The sequence below is a fragment of the Triticum dicoccoides genome, chromosome 1A (genome assembly GCF_002162155.2).
Source record: "Triticum dicoccoides isolate Atlit2015 ecotype Zavitan chromosome 1A, WEW_v2.0, whole genome shotgun sequence".
Lineage (NCBI taxonomy): Eukaryota > Viridiplantae > Streptophyta > Magnoliopsida > Poales > Poaceae > Triticum > Triticum dicoccoides.
This window is the reverse complement of record NC_041380.1, coordinates 598,170,958-598,189,398: the sequence shown is the minus strand read 5'-3', so window position 1 is coordinate 598,189,398 and position 18,441 is coordinate 598,170,958. Positions and strand designations below refer to the sequence as shown.

General features: G+C 44.0%; 1 protein-coding gene across 1 annotated transcript; it reads left to right on the top strand.

Moving 5' to 3' along the window:
• The first annotated feature begins 10,223 nt into the window (after positions 1-10,223).
• LOC119349046 lies at positions 10,224-14,261 on the top strand. Its single transcript, XM_037617059.1, has 6 exons — positions 10,224-10,299; positions 10,431-10,490; positions 10,877-10,942; positions 12,534-12,694; positions 13,792-13,887; positions 13,974-14,261. The coding sequence occupies exons 1-6, from the start codon at positions 10,272-10,274 to the stop codon at positions 14,082-14,084; spliced, it is 522 nt and encodes a 173-aa protein (XP_037472956.1). The 5' UTR covers positions 10,224-10,271; the 3' UTR covers positions 14,085-14,261.
• The last annotated feature ends 4,180 nt before the right edge of the window (positions 14,262-18,441 follow it).

Genomic DNA, 18,441 nt, shown 5'->3' with positions numbered 1-18,441 from the left:
CTCCTTGTCCAATTCGGACCAAGGGAGGGGAGGGGCGTGCGGCCCACTATGGGCTGCCTCTTCTCTTTTCCACCAAGGCCCATTAAGGCCCATCTAGCTCCCCGGGGGGTTCCGGTAACCTCTCGGTACTCCGGTATAATCCCGATTTCACCCGGAACACTTCCGATATCCAAACATAGGCTTCCAATATATCAATCTTTATGTCTCGACCATTTTGAGACTCCTCGTCATGTCCGTGATCACATCCGGGACTCCGAACAACCTTCGGTACATCAAAATGCATAAACTCATAATATAACTGTCATCGTAACCTTAAGCGTGCGGACCCTACGGGTTCAAGAACAATGTAGATATGACCGAAACATGTCTCCGGTCAATAACCAACAGCGGGACCTGGATGCCCATATTGGCTCCTACATATTCTACGAAGATCTTTATCGGTCAGACCGCATAACAACATACGTTGTTCCCTTTGTCATCGGTATGTTACTTGCCCGAGATTCGATCGTCGGTATTCCAAATACCTAGTTCAATCTCGTTACTGGCAAGTCTCTTTACTCGTTCTGTAATACATCATCCTGCAACTAACTCATTAGTTGCAATGCTTGCAAGGCTTAAGTGATGTGCATTACCGAGAGGGCCCAGAGATACCTCTCCGACAATCGGAGTGACAAAACCTAATCTCGAAATACGCCAACCCAACATGTAACTTTGGAGACACCTGTAGTACTCCTTTATAATCACCCAGTTACATTGTGACGTTTGGTAGCACCCAAAGTGTTCCTCCGGTAAACGGGAGTTGCATAATCTCATAGTTATAGGAACATGTATAAGTCATGAAGAAAGCAATAGCAACATACTAAACGATTGGGTGCTAAGCTAATGGAATGGGTCATGTCAATCAGATCATTCACTTAATGATGTGATCCCGTTAATCAAATAACAACTCATTGTTCATGGTTAGGAAACATAACCATCTTTGATTAACGAGCTAGTCAAGTAGAGGCATACTAGTGACACTTTGTTTGTCTATGTATTCACACATGTATTATGTTTCCGGTTAATACAATTCTAGCATGAATAATAAACATTTATCATGATATAAGGAAATAAATAATAACTTTATTATTGCCTCTAGGGCATATTTCCTTCAGAGGCTCACTAGGGACACGTTGTTGTCTATGTATCCACACATGTATCTGAGTTTCCGATCAATACAATTCTAGCATGGATAATAAACGATTATCATGAACAAGGAAATATGATAATAACCAATTTATTATTGCCTCTAGGGCATATTTCCAACAGTTTCAGTCTATGGTTAGATTTATCTTAATTCATCTTTCGTAGTTGCGATGCTTGCGAGAGGGGGTAATTATAAATGGGTTGCTTGTTCAAGTAAGAACATCACCCTAGCACCGGTCCACCCACATATCAAATTATCAAAGTAGTGAACATGGATCAACTAAATATGATGAACGTGACTAGATGAGAATTCTCATGTGTCCTCGAGAACGCTTTTCTTAATAAAAGAGAGACTCCCGGTTCGTCCTTTGCTATAAAAATGATTGGGCCACCTTGTTGTACCTTTGTTACTATCGCTGCTTATTACTTGTTACGAATCACCTTGCTATCAAACTATCTGTTATTACTATTCCAGCACTTGAAGAGAATACCTTGTTGAAAACTTATTATCATTTCCTTCTACTCCTCGTTGGTTCGACACTCTTACTTATCGAAAGGACTATGATTGATCCCCTATACTTGTGGGTCATCAAGGAGCTGAACAACCTTTAAACGAAGATGCCTGGTGGAATAGGATCCTTCCTCGCGGCTAGCTTTGACAACTCGTCTGCCATAGCATTCTGCGCGCGCGGCACGTGCTCCATTTGCAACCCGCTGAAGTGCTGCTTCATCTTCCTTACTTCATCCGCGTATGCCTTCATCATAGGGCAGTCGTATTCCTTGTTCACCTGGTTAACCACCAGCTGAGACTCGCCTCTCATCACGAGGCGCTTGATGCTGAGGTCCGTAGCCGCCCGGAGACCATCGAGCAGATCCTCGTACTCGGCGGTATGGTTGGTGGACAACTTGTTATATCATACAACATCTGGAGCATGTACTTGAGGTGCTCACCCGTGGGACACACGAAGAGCAAGCCAGCCCCTGCGCCGTTGATCGACAAAGCACTGTCAAAGTACATGCATGGTCCAGCGGTCGATGTCTTCGTTTCCGGGCAAGCTGGATTGCAATTCCTCCCCATGAATGGGGGTTGGAGTCCACTCTAACATGAAGTCCGGTTGGGCCCTGCTCTTGATGACCTTGGTGTTGATGAAGTGTAGGTCAAATCCCGACAGCTCCAGGGCCCACTACACAACACACCCAGTGGCCTCACGATTGTGGAGTACGCGCTCGAGCGAGTAGGAAGTGACCACCGTGATGCGGTGTGCCTCGAAGTAGTGTCTGAACTTCCTTGAGGCAATAAGGACTCCCAGGAGCAGTTTCTGGATCTTGGGGTAGGGTTCCCAAGCATCACACAACACGACACTAACAAAGTACACAGGATGCTACACGAGGCGCTTCTTGGTGGAGATGCGTGTAGGTTCTTCTCTGGGCTCCTGAGGGTGCTTGCGTCTGGCTTCTTGCCGGGGCAGCTGTGTTAGCCCCCAACAGCGGGAGTGCCAGTCGGAGATGTCACATCCACCCCGTTAGCTGGGTCCTCCTCCCTTTCAGCCATGAGCACAACATTCACCACCTGACGTGCACGATGCCCTCCCCAGCGCGACTCCATTCGCGGGGTCAGCGCTGAGCAAGCGTATCCGACAAGCTTCCCTACCCGCGAAATCCAATGGGTGCGGTCCTTAGCCTGCTCCTGCGCAGCAGCCAACATGTCGTGTGGGCTGCGGATGCCTACTGGTGGCAAAACTAGCAACTGGGGCCACCTGAGCGGGGCACTGGCGCGCGGGAGCCAGCATGGAGCCTGCCAGCTTGACGTCGTTATGTGTGGCGGCACGAGGAACCTCCCTCCCATGGGTGGACGCCATCCTTGCTGTCGTCGTCGAAGAAGTCGGCGATGATGAAGAAGGTCTGGAACAACTGGGCCCCCTACCTGGTGTGCCAGATGTCGCGGGTGCGTCCGCGGACACTGAGGATTTGGACTCTGCCTTTATGTTTGGTACGGGTCATCAGGCCGCTCCGAACAATCTCCACAGGGAAAATGCACACATGAAACACACAAGATTTTTTACCCAGATTCAGGCCGTCATGAGGCGTAATAACCTACGTCCTGCTTGTCTGATACAACGGTGTGTTGAGCCAGCCGGTGTGGCTCTCTCTCTCTCTCGATGGGTGATGGCGTGTTTCACTAGCTCTCCCAAGTCTCTACTCAGAAGTGATTCTCCTCCAAGTCTAACTTTGGCTACTCTAGGTTCCAAACCTTTTTAACAGCAGTTAAGGACCTCCTTTTATACAATAAAAAGGGGTTTCCACAATGACCACTAGAATACTGCCCATGCGCCCCTTCACGCATCGCGCATGGCTCGTGGGATGGCGCATGCCTATCGATGTGGCGCGCGGGAACGGGCGGGCACCCTCTAGCTTGCATGGACCGTCCCGTCCCGTCCCATCCTTGCTGCGCCATCTACGGAGAAAACGACGACGAGGCAGACGATGCGCCGGGTGGCGCGTGGAACATAACATCCCCTTCCCAGAGGCGGGTCGTTGATGTAGAGCCCCTAGGTGAAGCTCTTGCCAGCAACCTACCATGAGCAACCCAGGACCTGTCTCCAGGGCCCCATGAAGGTGTCGTAGAGATGATCCTTGAGTAATCTTGGTCTTGATGTTGTCGATGTAGGCCTGACAGGTCCCAGCGCTCCCCCGTGAGAAGCGTTGAGTCGATGGTGTGGCCTGTGCCCTTGCCGGGCTCCTGGGTACACGGTTACCACGGGTCCACGACGAGGATAGCGTACTTGAAGTCAAAATCTCATAATCGAAGATTATGTATCTCCGACTGCTTATCTCTACACAGTGGCTAATTTTTTTAATTCTTATTACATGCATGGATCCGTTTAAGTCGGAAAGAAAAAAAAATCATAAAGGGCGATTTGACTAGGGTAATGAGGTGCGCTCAACTGGGAAGATATCAATATGTTCAATTAATGAACAAGAATCTGAACTAGGAGCTGATTGGATATAACAAGAGTTTACTTTAGGCAGGAAACCAAGAGCTTTTGTGAGAATCCTGGACACTAAGGCCAAATCTAACGCATGATCCCATCAAGTTCGCGTTTATCCATTTGAGACCAAATCGGACAGACCGTACAGCCTAATGCGCGGCTGCATCCACATTTTTTTTATCCATTTGGCATCCGGTCAACACGAACATCGAACCGACGAGAACACGCTTGCTCCCTGTTCGCCTCGGGGACGCATGGCGGCCGTTCACCTACCCCACCGCCCAAAATGAATACGCACGCGTGGCGGGCCCCGGCTGTTAGTCACCTAGCTGTTGGAAGCCGCTGACCGGCCAATCCACAACTTCCACTTCCTGGCCGGCCTGCCTCCTCGAGCCCCAACACGAGCAAACCCTAGCCGCCGCCGCAGTCGCATCCACCTTCCCGCCGGTGCCATGGGCTGGCATTGGATCAACAAGGGGAAGCACGACCATGAGGCCGGCTCCTCCTCTGGTCGCCGCCGCTCCACAGGTCCGTGCCGCCCGCACCACCTACTCCGCCCTCATTTGAGATCGCGTCGGCGATAGCCGCACATTGCAATAGGCCGTACGTCCACGCCGCCATTTGCCAACGCTACTAGGAGACGGCCACGCCACTCCCGTGGGGAGATGTCCACCTCCCCCAACAACTGGTATCTCTCTGTTGATCGCGTGCCAATCCCACCAGTGCCGGTGCGTGGTCGTGCCCGCCGCGACGAGATCAACCGGTGCCGCTCCCGCCTGCCACCAGACCTGCTCTACGACCTCAGGTACGCCATTGATTCGGCGATGTGGGATACATGGCTCCACGACGAGCACGGCCTGCGGTGGCAGTCCTTTTTTGTTGTCGTCCTCGGAGCCCGCTCTGCCTGTGTCCTACTCGTGCAGACAGCCCGCCCCAAATGTGTGGACGTAGTCATGCGCGCAGCATCACGCTGACACCGTCTCCGTCCCTATGCCCGCGACGACCACCTCCCATGACCGAGGAGGAGGAGGAGGAGGAGGAGGAGGAGGCCACTGCTACCTCTTGAGCATGCGTTGGTTTTCCCTTGAAGAGGAAAGGGTGATGCAACAAAGTACCGTAAGTATTTCCCTCAGTTTTTGAGAATCAAGGTATCAATCCAGTAGGAGACTACACGCAAATCATCTAGTACCTGCACAAACAAATAAGAACCTTGCAACCAACACGATAAAGGGGTTGTCAATCTCTTCACGGCCACTTGCAAAAGTGAGATCTGATAAAGATAATAAGATAAATATTTTTGGTATTTTTGTGGTATAGATTGCAAAATAAATAGTAAACTAGAATTGTAGATTAGAAACTTATATGATGTAAAGTAGACCCGGGAGTCATATGTTTCACTAGTGGCTTCTCTCAAGATAGCATGTATTACGGTGGGTGAACAAATTACTGCCGAGCAATTGATAGAAAATCACATAGTTATGATGATATCTAAGGCAATGATCATGAATATAGGCATCACGTCCATGACAAGTAGACCGAAATGATTCCGCATCTACTGCTATTACTCCACACATCGACCGCTATCTAGCATGCATTTAGAGTATTAAGTTCATAATAACGGAGTAACGCTTTAGGCAAGATGACATGATGTAGAGGGATAAACTCAAGCAATATGATATAAACCCCATATTTTTATCCTCGATGGCAACAATACAATGCGTGCCTTGCTGTCCCTGCTGTCACTGGGAAAGGACATCACAAGATTGAACCCAACGCTAAGCACTTCTCCCATTGCAAGAAAGATCAATCTAGTAGGCTAAACCAAACTGATAATTCAAAGAGACTTGCAAAGATATCAAATCGTGCATATAAGAATTCAGAGAAGAATCAAATAATATTCATAGATAATCAAGTTCATAAACCCACAATTCATCGGATCTTGGCAAACACACCGCAAAAGAGTTACATCAAATAGATCTTCAAGAAGATCGCGGAGAACTTTGTATTGAGATCGAAAGAGAGAGAAGAAGCCATCTAGCTAATAGCTATGGACCCGAAGGTCTGTGGTAAACTACTCACACATCATCGGAGAGGCTATGGTGTTGATGTAGAAGCCCTCCGTGATCGAATCCCCCTCCGACGGAGCACCGGAAAAGGCCCCAAGATGGGATCTCACGGGTACAGAAGGTTGCGGCGGTGGAAAAGGTGTTCCGTGGCTCTCCCCGATGGTTTCAGGCTATAAGAATATATATAGGCGAAAGAAGTAGGTCGGTGGAGCTATGAGGGGCCCACGAGGGTGGGGGGCACGCCTGCCTCCCTGGGCGCGCCCTCCTGCCTCGTGGCTTCCTCGCTGCTTCCTTGACGTCCACTCCAAGTCTCCTGCATTGCATTTGTTCCAAAAAAGATCCCCGCGAAGGTTTCGCTCCGTTTGGATTCCGTTTGATATTCCTTTTCTGCAAAACACTGAAATAGGCAAAAAACAGCAATTTGCACTGGGCCTTCGGTTAATAGGTTATTCCCAAAAATAATATAAAAGTGCATAGTAAAACCCATTAAACATCCAAAACAGATAATATAATAGCATGGAACAATAAAAAATTATAGATACGTTGAAGACGTATCAGCCACGCTCATGATGCGAGTCATGGAGGACTCCATGAACACCCACGACAAGCGGCAATGGGAGGGTCTAGAAACCCAGTTGGCCCTCTCAGCGGTCGGCGACGTGGCTATCCTGGAGCTAGACATGGCCGTCAAGGAGGAGCTGGTGGAGTGGCCGCTAATTGCCGCATGGAACACGCGTCTGGCGGGCTGGCGGTGGAGCTGGTCGTGCACGGCGTCAGAAATGGCTGACTCGGTGGGTGTCGGCCCATGGTCAGCCATGCCGCTGCGATCACCAGAACAGGAGCAAGAGCTACAGGAGGAGGTGGTGCTCGCGTCGCAGGCGCCTCCGGCTGGTAGGGGCCGCCAGTCCATCTTTGGCAGCCACCTCCATATGTCGACCTCCCCGGCAAAGACAACGAGTAGGATGGCGGCTCCTCAAGACGACAGCGGCCTCACTGGTGACGGACCTTATCTAGTTTATTTTATGTTTTTGTTTAATTAAGAATTTTGTTGAACTTGGGTACTATGAACGTGTGGCGTTTAATGTTTATATTTATGTTTTTATATTATTTGCAACATTTATTTGGGTTTTTTGAGGCCAAAATCGAAGTCCATAAATGCAAACGGTTTGGGATGCGGCGGGGCGGGCCGGTTGGGCGTACCGACAGCTGGACGACCGCAAGCAGACGGATGTGTTCGTTTTCCAATTTAAACGGATGAAATCTGAACGGAGCGAACGTCCATTTGAGGTCATGCGTTGAAGTTGTCCTAACATGTGGTGCACCATGCAAGTTGTTAAATCTTGGAATCGCCAAACTCTCTAAGAAAAAAAATGAAATGAATGCGCAACTACAATCCGTGGCGAAATGGGACTAAATTTTAACTGGAAGATCTTTTTGGTGAAATTCCTCTCCATTCACTCCTTGCCAACAACTCCCTCGGTCCTATGATACAAGTGCCTTTTTGACATCACACTAGTGTAAAAATGTTTTTATATTATGGGACGGGAAGAGTATACTTGATTTGTTGGTTGGGAGTGACTAATTCTCAGTTGACTTAAAATTAACTTATTTCTCGGTCAGGTGACGTCATGCAATCTCAGTTCCGAACCCCATGCAACTAAACTATGCTAGCACGAGTCACGACGCAATCCAACGGTTCAGGACATTTTTCTCAGTTGCAAACCATGTGCAACTACTAAGTTCCCGGTTGCAGCCATGTACAGCTGCAGAAGGAGCTTTGCTACATCTACGGGAGAATTACTACAGAAAGGAGGTTACGGGCTGATGTTGGCCCAATTAAAATCAGGAAGTGGGGTCAGTTAAAATCATGAGGAGGAGAATCTACGGTGGAGAGAAGGACAAATCCGTCTGTAGAACCAGCCTGTAGTAGTTTTCCGTAGGATTTTTGCTGCAGAAGTCGTAGTTGAAACTTATATGCAACTCACATGCTAGCACCACTTACGAAGTAATCTAAAGATGTGGGAGTCCATTGAGAACTAAGTTAAGGGCCTCTTTGCTTCGTAGGATTTTGAAAATGTAAGAATAGAAAAAGTATAGGGTTGAAGTGACATGTCCACTGAAATCTAATATAGGATTAGCAACGAGTGTTTGATGCCAGAGTAAAAACAAAGGAATTTTAAAAAGTGGTTGGAGCGGATGTTAGATTTTCTATGAAATGTAGTACAAAAGATTCTGTAGAAAAAAAATTCTATGAGATCCAATCCTATGAATCAAGGGACCAATATAGTAAAAAAATCTTAAGGATTTCAATCAGCAGAAATCCTATAAATTTTCTTTGAATCAAAGGAGCCCTAATTATTAGATGACTGGGAATTAGCAATACCTTTGTTTGTTTGGTGCTTCAACAAGAATAAATAGATTAACAAATAAACATTAAATGGATATTTTCACATGCCATGCATGTATGTTACCCTAGCAGGAATATGGCTATATGTGCGTATCTTCTACCGAGCCCTCATGTCAGTCCCGTGTACATGTACCATAGATAGAACTGTCTGCATTTTTCGCAAATTATTCAGGGAAAGTCAAATGATCTTTTTCCAGTTTTCTATTCGTCACATTGGCTGCAACCAGCTGCGTAGACCTTAGACTAGTCACAATGGGAGTAACTTAAGTAGTAATATCACATATTTCAATACAAGATTGCTTATGTGGCGGCTAAGTAATGAGGAGAGAGGGGTTTGTGGTAACTTAGCTAGTTACTGTAACATCACATATTTCAAGGCATAATGAGTCTATAGCCTAATAAATGAACTCTTTCATGATATCACTCATATGTTACTATCCACTATGAAGGTAGTAACATAAACTAGTAACATCGACAAGTTACTACTCTATGTTACTCCCCACTGTGAGCAGTCTTATAAGAATGGCATGTATCCAGAGGCGAACTACGTGAATCTTTGTTCGTACAGAACTACAGACCATCGTGCAAAGAAAAAGAAGTTCCAAAAGTTAGTTGGGCCTGCCTCTATCGCCAGACATGAAGTTCCAAAATGTACTCCTCGAATTCAAACTCTCGTATATCTTCAAGTGAACACAACATGTAACATTGGACAAACGCCCTTCCATCCTTTGTGAGCAACCTAGCCTTCCAGAGTGAAGCTTCTTCGCAGGCCTGTCCATGAGTGGTTGCACGTTGATCTTCCAGAGCTTGAAACTTTAATGGGGAAGGCCTAGGAACTTGCATGGTAGATCCAAGATTGGGCAGGCCAGCACAGGGTGAACCTCGTCCAGCAAAGCCTAATCGCAAATATAGCCAGAAAACTTTCGTAGTTTACCGTTAGGCCAGAGGCAGCGCAAACTGCCGCCGATGACCTCAAGCTCAGCGCAGGGTTTTGTTAAAACCACTACGTCGTCAGTGTATAACGACAGCAAATGACGAAGGACGTGCTGCCTCAATCAAGAACGGGAGATGGAGTGAGTTTCCCTACAAGTTAGTACTACTTGAAGTCAAACTCTCGTACTAGGAGATTAACACATGCGGTTCAGCGTATTTGTAGGCGCAGTGGGTAAAAAATCAATTTCTTATCACATGCATGGATCCGTTTACGTCGGAAAGGATAAATATATAAAGGGAGACTTGACTAGAGCGGAGATGCGATCAACTAGGAAGATACTACTATCAAATTGTACAATTAATGAAACAAGAATCTGAACAAGGAACTGCTTGCATATAACAAGAGTTTAGGGATCCCCTAGGATTTAGGCAGCCATGAATGCACGCATGCCTGTTACACTAGGAGGAATATGGCCATATGCATGTATCTACTATGGGGCCCTTATGTCAGTCCCATGTACGCCAACCATTGATAGAACTGTCTGTATTTGTAGCAAATTATTCAGGGAAAGTCAAATGATCTTTCTAGTTTTCTATTAGTCACATTAGCTGCAACCAGCTACGTAGATCGATCTTATAAGTTATAAGAAGGGCACATATCCAGAGGCGAACTAGCTTGGCTGGGCAACAATGTCGGATCAACAGCGAACTGGTGCTGGTAAGCCCCTAAACCCTTCCTCGTCTCCTTTTGCATTAGTAGCATACAGTATAGGCGTTATCGCTCACATGCCTGCTAACATCATACCTGCAAACTCAATAATAGTACCTCTTTCTTCTATTTTCTACAAGATCCAGTGGACTATGAGATCAAAAGGACGCGATTTCAGATTGGTGCTTCTCAAACTGGTGGTATGACTCGTATTCGTTTGATGATCTGTGCTAGGGAGAACAAATATATACTAGGAAGATGTTATTTACAGTATGCAATATGAGAAGTTTTATTGTATATATATAGTCTAAACTGCTGTTAGCACCGAAGTAGCATGTAGGTAGCTACCGAGGTCGAACTGCTTGATCATTTAACTGAACCAAAATAATAAGAGCTGTCTGGAAAAAATTGCTCGGCTATAAGCTTCCATTAGCATCTTTTTTCTTCTTCTTCAGATCTGGTTCTTTCAGGGGTTGGGCAGCAACAAAACTCTGCACCAATTCACCAATAAGGCAAATAATACAATATATGATTTATCAATGACATGCGAATTCAAATAATTCGTACCTCTCTTTCTGTTGTCTAGAAGGCCCATCGGAAGTTAAGACTGATACTCAGGATGGTCAACAGGAAGCAAAACAAAAGTTCCAAGGTATGTCTCGCATTCACTACCAAGGTGATCTAACTGCTACATTATTAAGTTGAAAACAACAACCTAGAGGGAAAAATCTGCTCGACTATAAGCTTCGGTTAGCATCTTTTATTTCCTCTTCCTCAGATCTGATTCTTTTAGGTGTTGGCCATAGTAACAAACCGCTCAACTTGTAGCGAACTTCGAGAATAGTTCAAGCAACAAGTAAGCAGCGGAGTAGAATAATAACATGCACAATAGACACAATGATTTACGTGGTAAACCTCCTCGATGTGAAGTGTAAAAATTGCGGCACCAACCGGTACACTACGACATGTACAATTAGCAAAATGGGTACACTGTGGTTTGATGTAGAAACACTAGAGGATCACAATAGTAGCAACACAAGTTACACCTAGTCAGCACAAGCAACCACTCCTAACAGGAGCAAAACAAAAGGTAGCTAAAAATTGTAAGCAAATAATCAAAACTTTATGTCCCCTTCGGTTCATAGATGACTCTTCTTAAACGGCTCAACCAAATTGGGCAAAGCTTGTTAGATATGTAGTATCGTGAGTACTCAACCTGTTGTCAGAATTTCAAGTCAATTCCGACAATATTTGCCCCTTAGACTGACAATATCCAAAGACTGCTCACCTATGAATTCTCGGCAAACAGATCTGACTAAACCTGTTTGAAACTGGTGCTCCAATCGAGCCATCAATCCTCAAAACCAACCAGCCAAATTGAAGTGCTCTTAGTGTGGAACAAAATCACCAAGTTTGAATTCAATCCAACCACCTGAGTCTTCGATGAACAAGTTTGGTGAAGATCAACAAGGAGCTTCCAATAGAGACACAGCTTATCTCTTCTCTCTTGGTTGGTTGTGGGTGTTCTGCTGCTATCTCTTGCTCTCTCGCAAGAGCCACTGAGGTCTACTGGTGGGATCAAGTTGGTTAAAGTAAACACCCTTTGGTCCCAAATAGATCCAAAATAGTCATGGAGAAGATCTTTAAAACATGACAACATTTTCCGTCGGTTCCTACAAACACATAATTAAGGCCTACTAAAATTGTGTGCTATGAAAGTATTAATTACACATGTTTATTCACACGGCTCACATACATCCGATCAAAATATTTAAGAAGACTTGACGGTCAAAGTTTGGGTTTTGACAAGTTCTCCAAATTGAAAAGTACTTGTAGATTGGAGGGAGTCCCTTTTTCTATGCCACCCAAAAAAGCGAGCAAATAATAATAGTATCATTACATGCTCCCTAGCTCTCTCAGAAATATAGGGCGTATTTTGATTGGCCAAATTAATTCATGCCTTTGTGCCGCATTCCTTATTAACATTTATTTATAATTACAAAAATAATAATGAAAGGATTGTTTGAATAAAAATCGAATCATGCATCTTCATGTCACGTAATTAAAATACATTTGGATTTATTGTTGCTAAATCCTGAAATGAAGTAGTTCTCGAGTAAACACAACAAACGAATCATGTTTTATCTCCAGCTGATGTATGTTTTGCTGCTAATTATGTAGCTGCGCATCCTTTTTTCTTGAAGAAGAATTAATCTCATGTCATCCGGCTTGTGTGCATGCAGTATATGTCAACGCCCTGAAACGAGACCTGGAGGCCGTCGAGGAAAAACTACAGAACCTGCAACAAGCTATTAATGTAGATGGAGGTGGAACCGTCCGCTTCAAAGGTCTTGAGGTGTCATTATCGGCCATCTTTGTTGTTGAGTCCTCCAGGAAGGCCGAGGTGAGCTTCATCGTTATACGTCATGATCTACACGTCTACTTCATCCGTCCGCGAATAAGTGTACATCTAACTTTTGTCTTAAGTCAAAGTTTTAAAACTTTGACCATCTTTATAGGAAAAAGTAAAAGCATTTATGGCACTAAATTAGTATCACTAGATTCATCTTCAAATGTACTTTGATAATATATCAATTTGATGTCATATATGTTACTACTATTTTCCATAAAGTTAGTCAAAATTTTAAAACTTTGACTTAGAACAAAAGCTAGATGTACACTTATTCGCGGACGAAGGGAGTATATATGTTCAGGATACCAATATTATGGCATACGACACGTACCGTATCATAGAAAATTTGTTGATTTACTTGAGCATTGACTACAACTTTCTCTCTCTCTCTCTCTCTCTCTCTCTCTCTCTCTCTCTCTCTCTCTCTCTCTCTTTGTTTTTAATTTTTTTTGCAAAAGACAACCTTGTCTCTTTGGCGCAATAGATCGCGCCGGTCATTATAATACATCATGGCGTATGAGGAGAGACAATGCATGTATTACTATAAGGGATACACTTTCGAGCTCTAACTTCTCCATTATAATTATTTCCTATGTTTCTGAAACAAAGTCTATAACTTCTTTTTAAAGCCATACAATGTAAAATGTGAGTAAGTTTTTAGAAACACTATCAACAAGTATATTAATATATAGATATCACATTGTATACATACATCACATTAAAATATATTTAATGGTATTTAACGAAATTAATTTTATGTTGTATATGTCAATGATTCTGACGAAAAACTTCGTCAAACTTTACTTAGTATGACTTAAAAAAACTTCTTATGAGAAAGGGGGGTACTAGATAACATTGCAAATTTGGTATGGTGTGCTTGTGCGCGTGCCTGCACATGTGTCAATATGTTCAATACTGTTTACTCATAAGCATGGGCTGTGTTGCTGCGTGAGACGTGTAAGTCGGCCTAGACCAGTAGAAGATGGAGACGATGAGTGGCACCTAATAGATGAAAGTCACGTAGATAAATTCTCCTTTCCATTAGCAGAATAGAAAACAATGATTTGACAGTTTCTGTTTGTGTGCAGGATGTCGTGAAGTACAAGGTGAATTTCAATAATGGTGAGGACTACCCAGCTAAACCACCATCAGTCGTCTGGCAGAACTGTCCGGTGGAACCAGAGGTTTTCATTTTGTCTCTCTAGTGTTAGCCATAGTGAGCACGATTTTCATTCCTTGAAGTGTCGTTAATAATACCGTTGTATACCAGCCCAAACTCGAGCGTATTTCATCAACAAAGCTGGCCGATGCACTAACTGAAGTGAAAAATGTGATCGTGAGGGACCACGGAAAAGGCAAGAAGAAATCCAAAATGACTTGAAAGGGCAAGAAGAAATCCAACCGCGATGGTAAGGATTGAAATCACATTTCCACCTGTGTTTGTGTCTCCTCTACATTGATCATCATTAGCCGCACTGTATGATCCTGCGAGGCAATATGTTTATGATTCCCCGAACTCCATCATTTATTCTGTAATAATTCGTGGCAAGGATCAATGCCTAAGACATAATTCCATATGATATTATCATGATTTGTTATTATCACTAGTACAGATCGGGTCGTCGCACACTGGTAAATGGACCATCCCACACAGTTTACCAAACTGTCTCTATCCGTGGGTGGGGTATGTTGCGTTCTATCGCACATGATTTTAAAAAGTCATGTGCGAAGGGGCTCAAAATTGCACATGCACTAGTAGAAAAAGGGTCATTTGTCCCGGTTCATAAGGCCCATCTGTCCCGATTGAGGAACCGGGACTAAAGGGTCGTTACTAATGCCCTAGGCCTTTAGTCCCGGTTCTTATACTAACCGGGACAGATGGGCCTCCACGTGGCCGCTCCGGCGAGTCCAGGCACGAGGGCCTTTGGTGCCGGTTGGTAGCACCAACCGGGACCAATAAGCTTTCACGCGTCAGCATTTCAGGAGCCGGTTTTTTTTTGAAAGGAGGTGGTTTAGGGGTTTTGGGGGTTAATTTAATTAGGTTGGTATAGGTAGCTAATAGAGAGTTGTGTCCTCTTTTATCTCCGTGCTACTGCTACTGCTATGCCTAAACATGACTTAGATTAAAGTGATGCAACATGTGGTGCATGCCGAAAGTAATACTAACCCTAACTTGATCAAGTTTGGATTGCACTACTTTCGGCATGCACCACATGCATCTTGCCTTCACTTCAATCCAATCCATGTTCATTTCACCCACAGATATATAATAACTCTTCATGCTCGCATCATGCATCATCATAATAACAAGTCCTACTAATCATCATCATACAACTTCTACTCGTTATTAATAACAAGTCATACGATCATCATCCTGATAGTCATCGAACCAACCCTACTTAATTGTTATTAGCACATGATCATCAGTATTAGGTAGGACCTAAATACCTTCTTTAAGGTAAAATAGCATAAAACAATATAGACCCCGACTCTCCATTAAGGAGAATGGAGATCATCCTGTCTCCAATTCTTGCGCTTCGCTTCCTTTTGCTTCCAAGAACCTCCTTACGACTGTCCATACATTTTTTTTCCATTTTTTGATTAGCATGTCTCCACTTCTTTGAGAAATCCGGTATGGACAGTTGAGATTCGTAGGATGACCTAGATATATGTTCAAAACACGAAGGCTGCCATTCTAATACATCAAATGAGACACCCAATCCTCTGGGATTCTTTGTTGAAAAACATAGTAATAATTTCATAGTTAGCAATGATGTACTAGTTTTAGAAGTATGCAAAAGATGCACGGATATCGTAATAGTAAAAAATCTTACCAGGGTATCTCCATGGGAGTTACCGTAGTTCAATACGTGCACTAGTGGCACGTATTGACCATAATGTTGAGGAGTTTGATTGTAAATATTGTAATTCTTAATATCAGTACAAAATCCGACCAGATGATTTTTCTCCTGATAAGTTAATTCGGAGCCATCGGTGTAGTGGGTTTTGTCTACCATCTCCCGCACATTTTTTGAAGAATGAAAATAAGCTGTCAATAGAAATAAGATGTCAACTCTTTTGAAATAAACAATATAAATTAGCTAATAACTATGTTTGAGAAACTCACATAGCGGTAGAATTGGAGGCGTATCAACAATGACCCAAATGTCCATATTGTCTTGCTCGATTTCAGGATCACCAAGATCCATGGTGACAAGCACACCCTCATCAAAACCATACATCTTGCAAAGTGCTTCCCATTTTTTGCAACCAAAATAGGTTACGCTCTCAGAATTGTACAGCTTTACTTCAAAATCCACATCATGATGAGTCCTTAAGTGAATTTTCTTTGTTTCGAAACTTTCATGGTCTTTAAAATCCATCCTCTCCAAGACATAGCGTCTTGCATGGCATGAGATAAGCTACTCGAATTGTAAAAGATGAAAATTACACGTTGAAATAGTTGTAGTCATGCTTAATTACGAAAAAATACTTGTCGTCGTTGCGTACCGTTTCAATATCGAAGGTCTCCTCGAGCTTAATGCTGAAGCGCCGATCATCGTCCAGGTGAGGCCTGTCGCACAGACCTCGATCGTCGTGGCACCAGCTGCACTCCCCCGGGAGACTTTCGTTGTCTGATGACGACATTTTCTATGTTCATAATTCAAAGATTAAACTTGTACAATTAAATATATGTACTACAAAAACTAAATTAGATTATTATTATTCATCACCGGTTGACTATCGGTCTGTCGAGTCTTTTCTTGAAAACTCTCAGCTCACGTGGTGTATATATTCGACTCTCGGTGATGGTCGCTCCTCACTTCGTCCCCGAGTGCATTACACCAAAATGTCTAGCACACGGGAACGAAGGAGAAGCTACCCCCACGACAACAGTCGGGATTCTTCGTCCTCTCATATATATATGGTGGAACTCTCCCTCACTGATTCCTCTCTGACATTTGCGACCGTCGGTGATGGTCGTTACTCCTTCTTCCCCTAGTGCATAACAAAGGTCTAGCACCCGGAGAAGAAGGAGAAACGACCCCCACGACAACAGTCGGGATTCTTCGTCCTCTCATATATATATGGTGGAACTCTCCCTCACTGATTCCTCTTTGACATTTGCGACCGTCGGTGATGGTCGGTACTCCTTCTTCCCCTAGTGCATAACAAAGGTCTAGCACCCGGAGAAGGAGAAACGACCCCCACGACAACAGTCGGGCTTCTTCGTCCTCTCATATATGGTGGAGACTCGACAGACTTAAAGTAAACCCGAAATATCGTTTAATTATCTTTCTAAAAAAAGATTTGGTTGGTCTCACCTCAAGGTCGGAGGGGGTCGGTGACGGGGACGACGGCGGGGATGATGGAGGGGGCTCCTAGATTTTTGCGAAAACAAAAACCCTATAAGCTATCAACTAATCATATGCATACATCTTGCATAGTGCTCTCCAATTTTAGCATTCAAAGTAGGAGTAGTTTTCCAATTTGAGCATTCAATAAGCAAAATCAAATCACAAAATAAAGTAGTATTCAAATTAGGATGCATTCAATTATAAGCAAAACTACATCATCTCTTGCGTCCGTACATCGTCGAATATTATCACTAATACACCTCGAGTGAGATCCCTATAAGGTATCGGCACGGGCGGTGGACACCCAAAGAGAAGGAACCATCACAGGATCGCTCCAGTGAGATCCCTGAATAACCTGCCAGGTATTGTCGAACCTGCCCTCCAACGCAACCATATAGCGACGGACGTGCTCGTCCTCCTCGCTGACACGGTGACGTACCACCTCCGTGGTGTCCGGAATCCTCCGCACCGTCACTGGCCCATGCGACCGCCACCAAACAAGGATCGGGTCAACGACGGGCTGGCTCCTCCCCAACCTACGCCCCCCGGAAGGTAGCACATCCCAAAACCATCCCGGCAGAGCCCAGTCCCAGACATGGCCCCTCTGATCAAGCCGGCCTCCTCCGCCGAGTCGACGACGAGGATGCGGGATAGGCATCGTCGACGTCGATGCGCGGGAATAATTGCTTTAACTAAAAAAATAAACTAGTTCTATTAATTTTCTTGCTAAAAATAAACTAGCTTAATTAAATCAAGTAGTTCAACTACTAAGCACTTACTATAAATAGAATAAAGTATTACTTACTAAAAATAAACTACTTCTATATATAGTAAAATAAAATAGTTTTATTAAATCAACTAGTCAACTACTAATTAATTAAGCACTTACTATAAATAAAGTAGTTTTATTAAATCAACTAGTTCAACAACTAATTAAGCATTTACTATAAATAAACTAGTTTAAGTAGTTCAACTACTAAACCACCTTCGCGGTGTCCGGAAGAAGAAAAAAAGAGGAGAATAAGAAAGGATTAATAGAGGAGAAGATCGAAGAAGAAAAAGAAGAAAAAAAGAGGAGAAGAAGAAAGGAATAGAGGAGAAGAAGAAAAAATAGAAAATATTCTATTTTTTCTTCTTCTCCTCCTTTTTCCTCTTCTTCCTCTCCCCTTCTTCTCCTTCTCCTTGTCCTTCTTCCTCTCCTTCTTCTTCTTCTTCTTCTTCTTCTTCCTTCTTTCCTTCTTCATCTTTTCTTCCTTTTCCTTATTTTACTTTTTCCTGTACACTAACCTAAAATGCACCAAATTAAAATCGATATCTACTAACAATCTAAATAAAAATTTAATACATATATGAAAAAAACGGGGGCTCACATCGGGGGCG

What these genes read in the sequence shown, in the direction of transcription:
- LOC119349046 (XM_037617059.1), top strand. Translation starts at nt 10,272, where the DNA reads ATGTCGGATCAACAGCGAACTGGTGCTG. An exon ending in AGCAAAACAAAAGTTCCAAG is followed by an intron (nt 10,943 to 12,533) that starts GTATGTCTCGCA and finishes GTGTGCATGCAG; the next exon opens with TATATGTCAACGCCCTGAAA. An exon ending in AGTCCTCCAGGAAGGCCGAG is followed by an intron (nt 12,695 to 13,791) that starts GTGAGCTTCATC and finishes GTTTGTGTGCAG; the next exon opens with GATGTCGTGAAGTACAAGGT.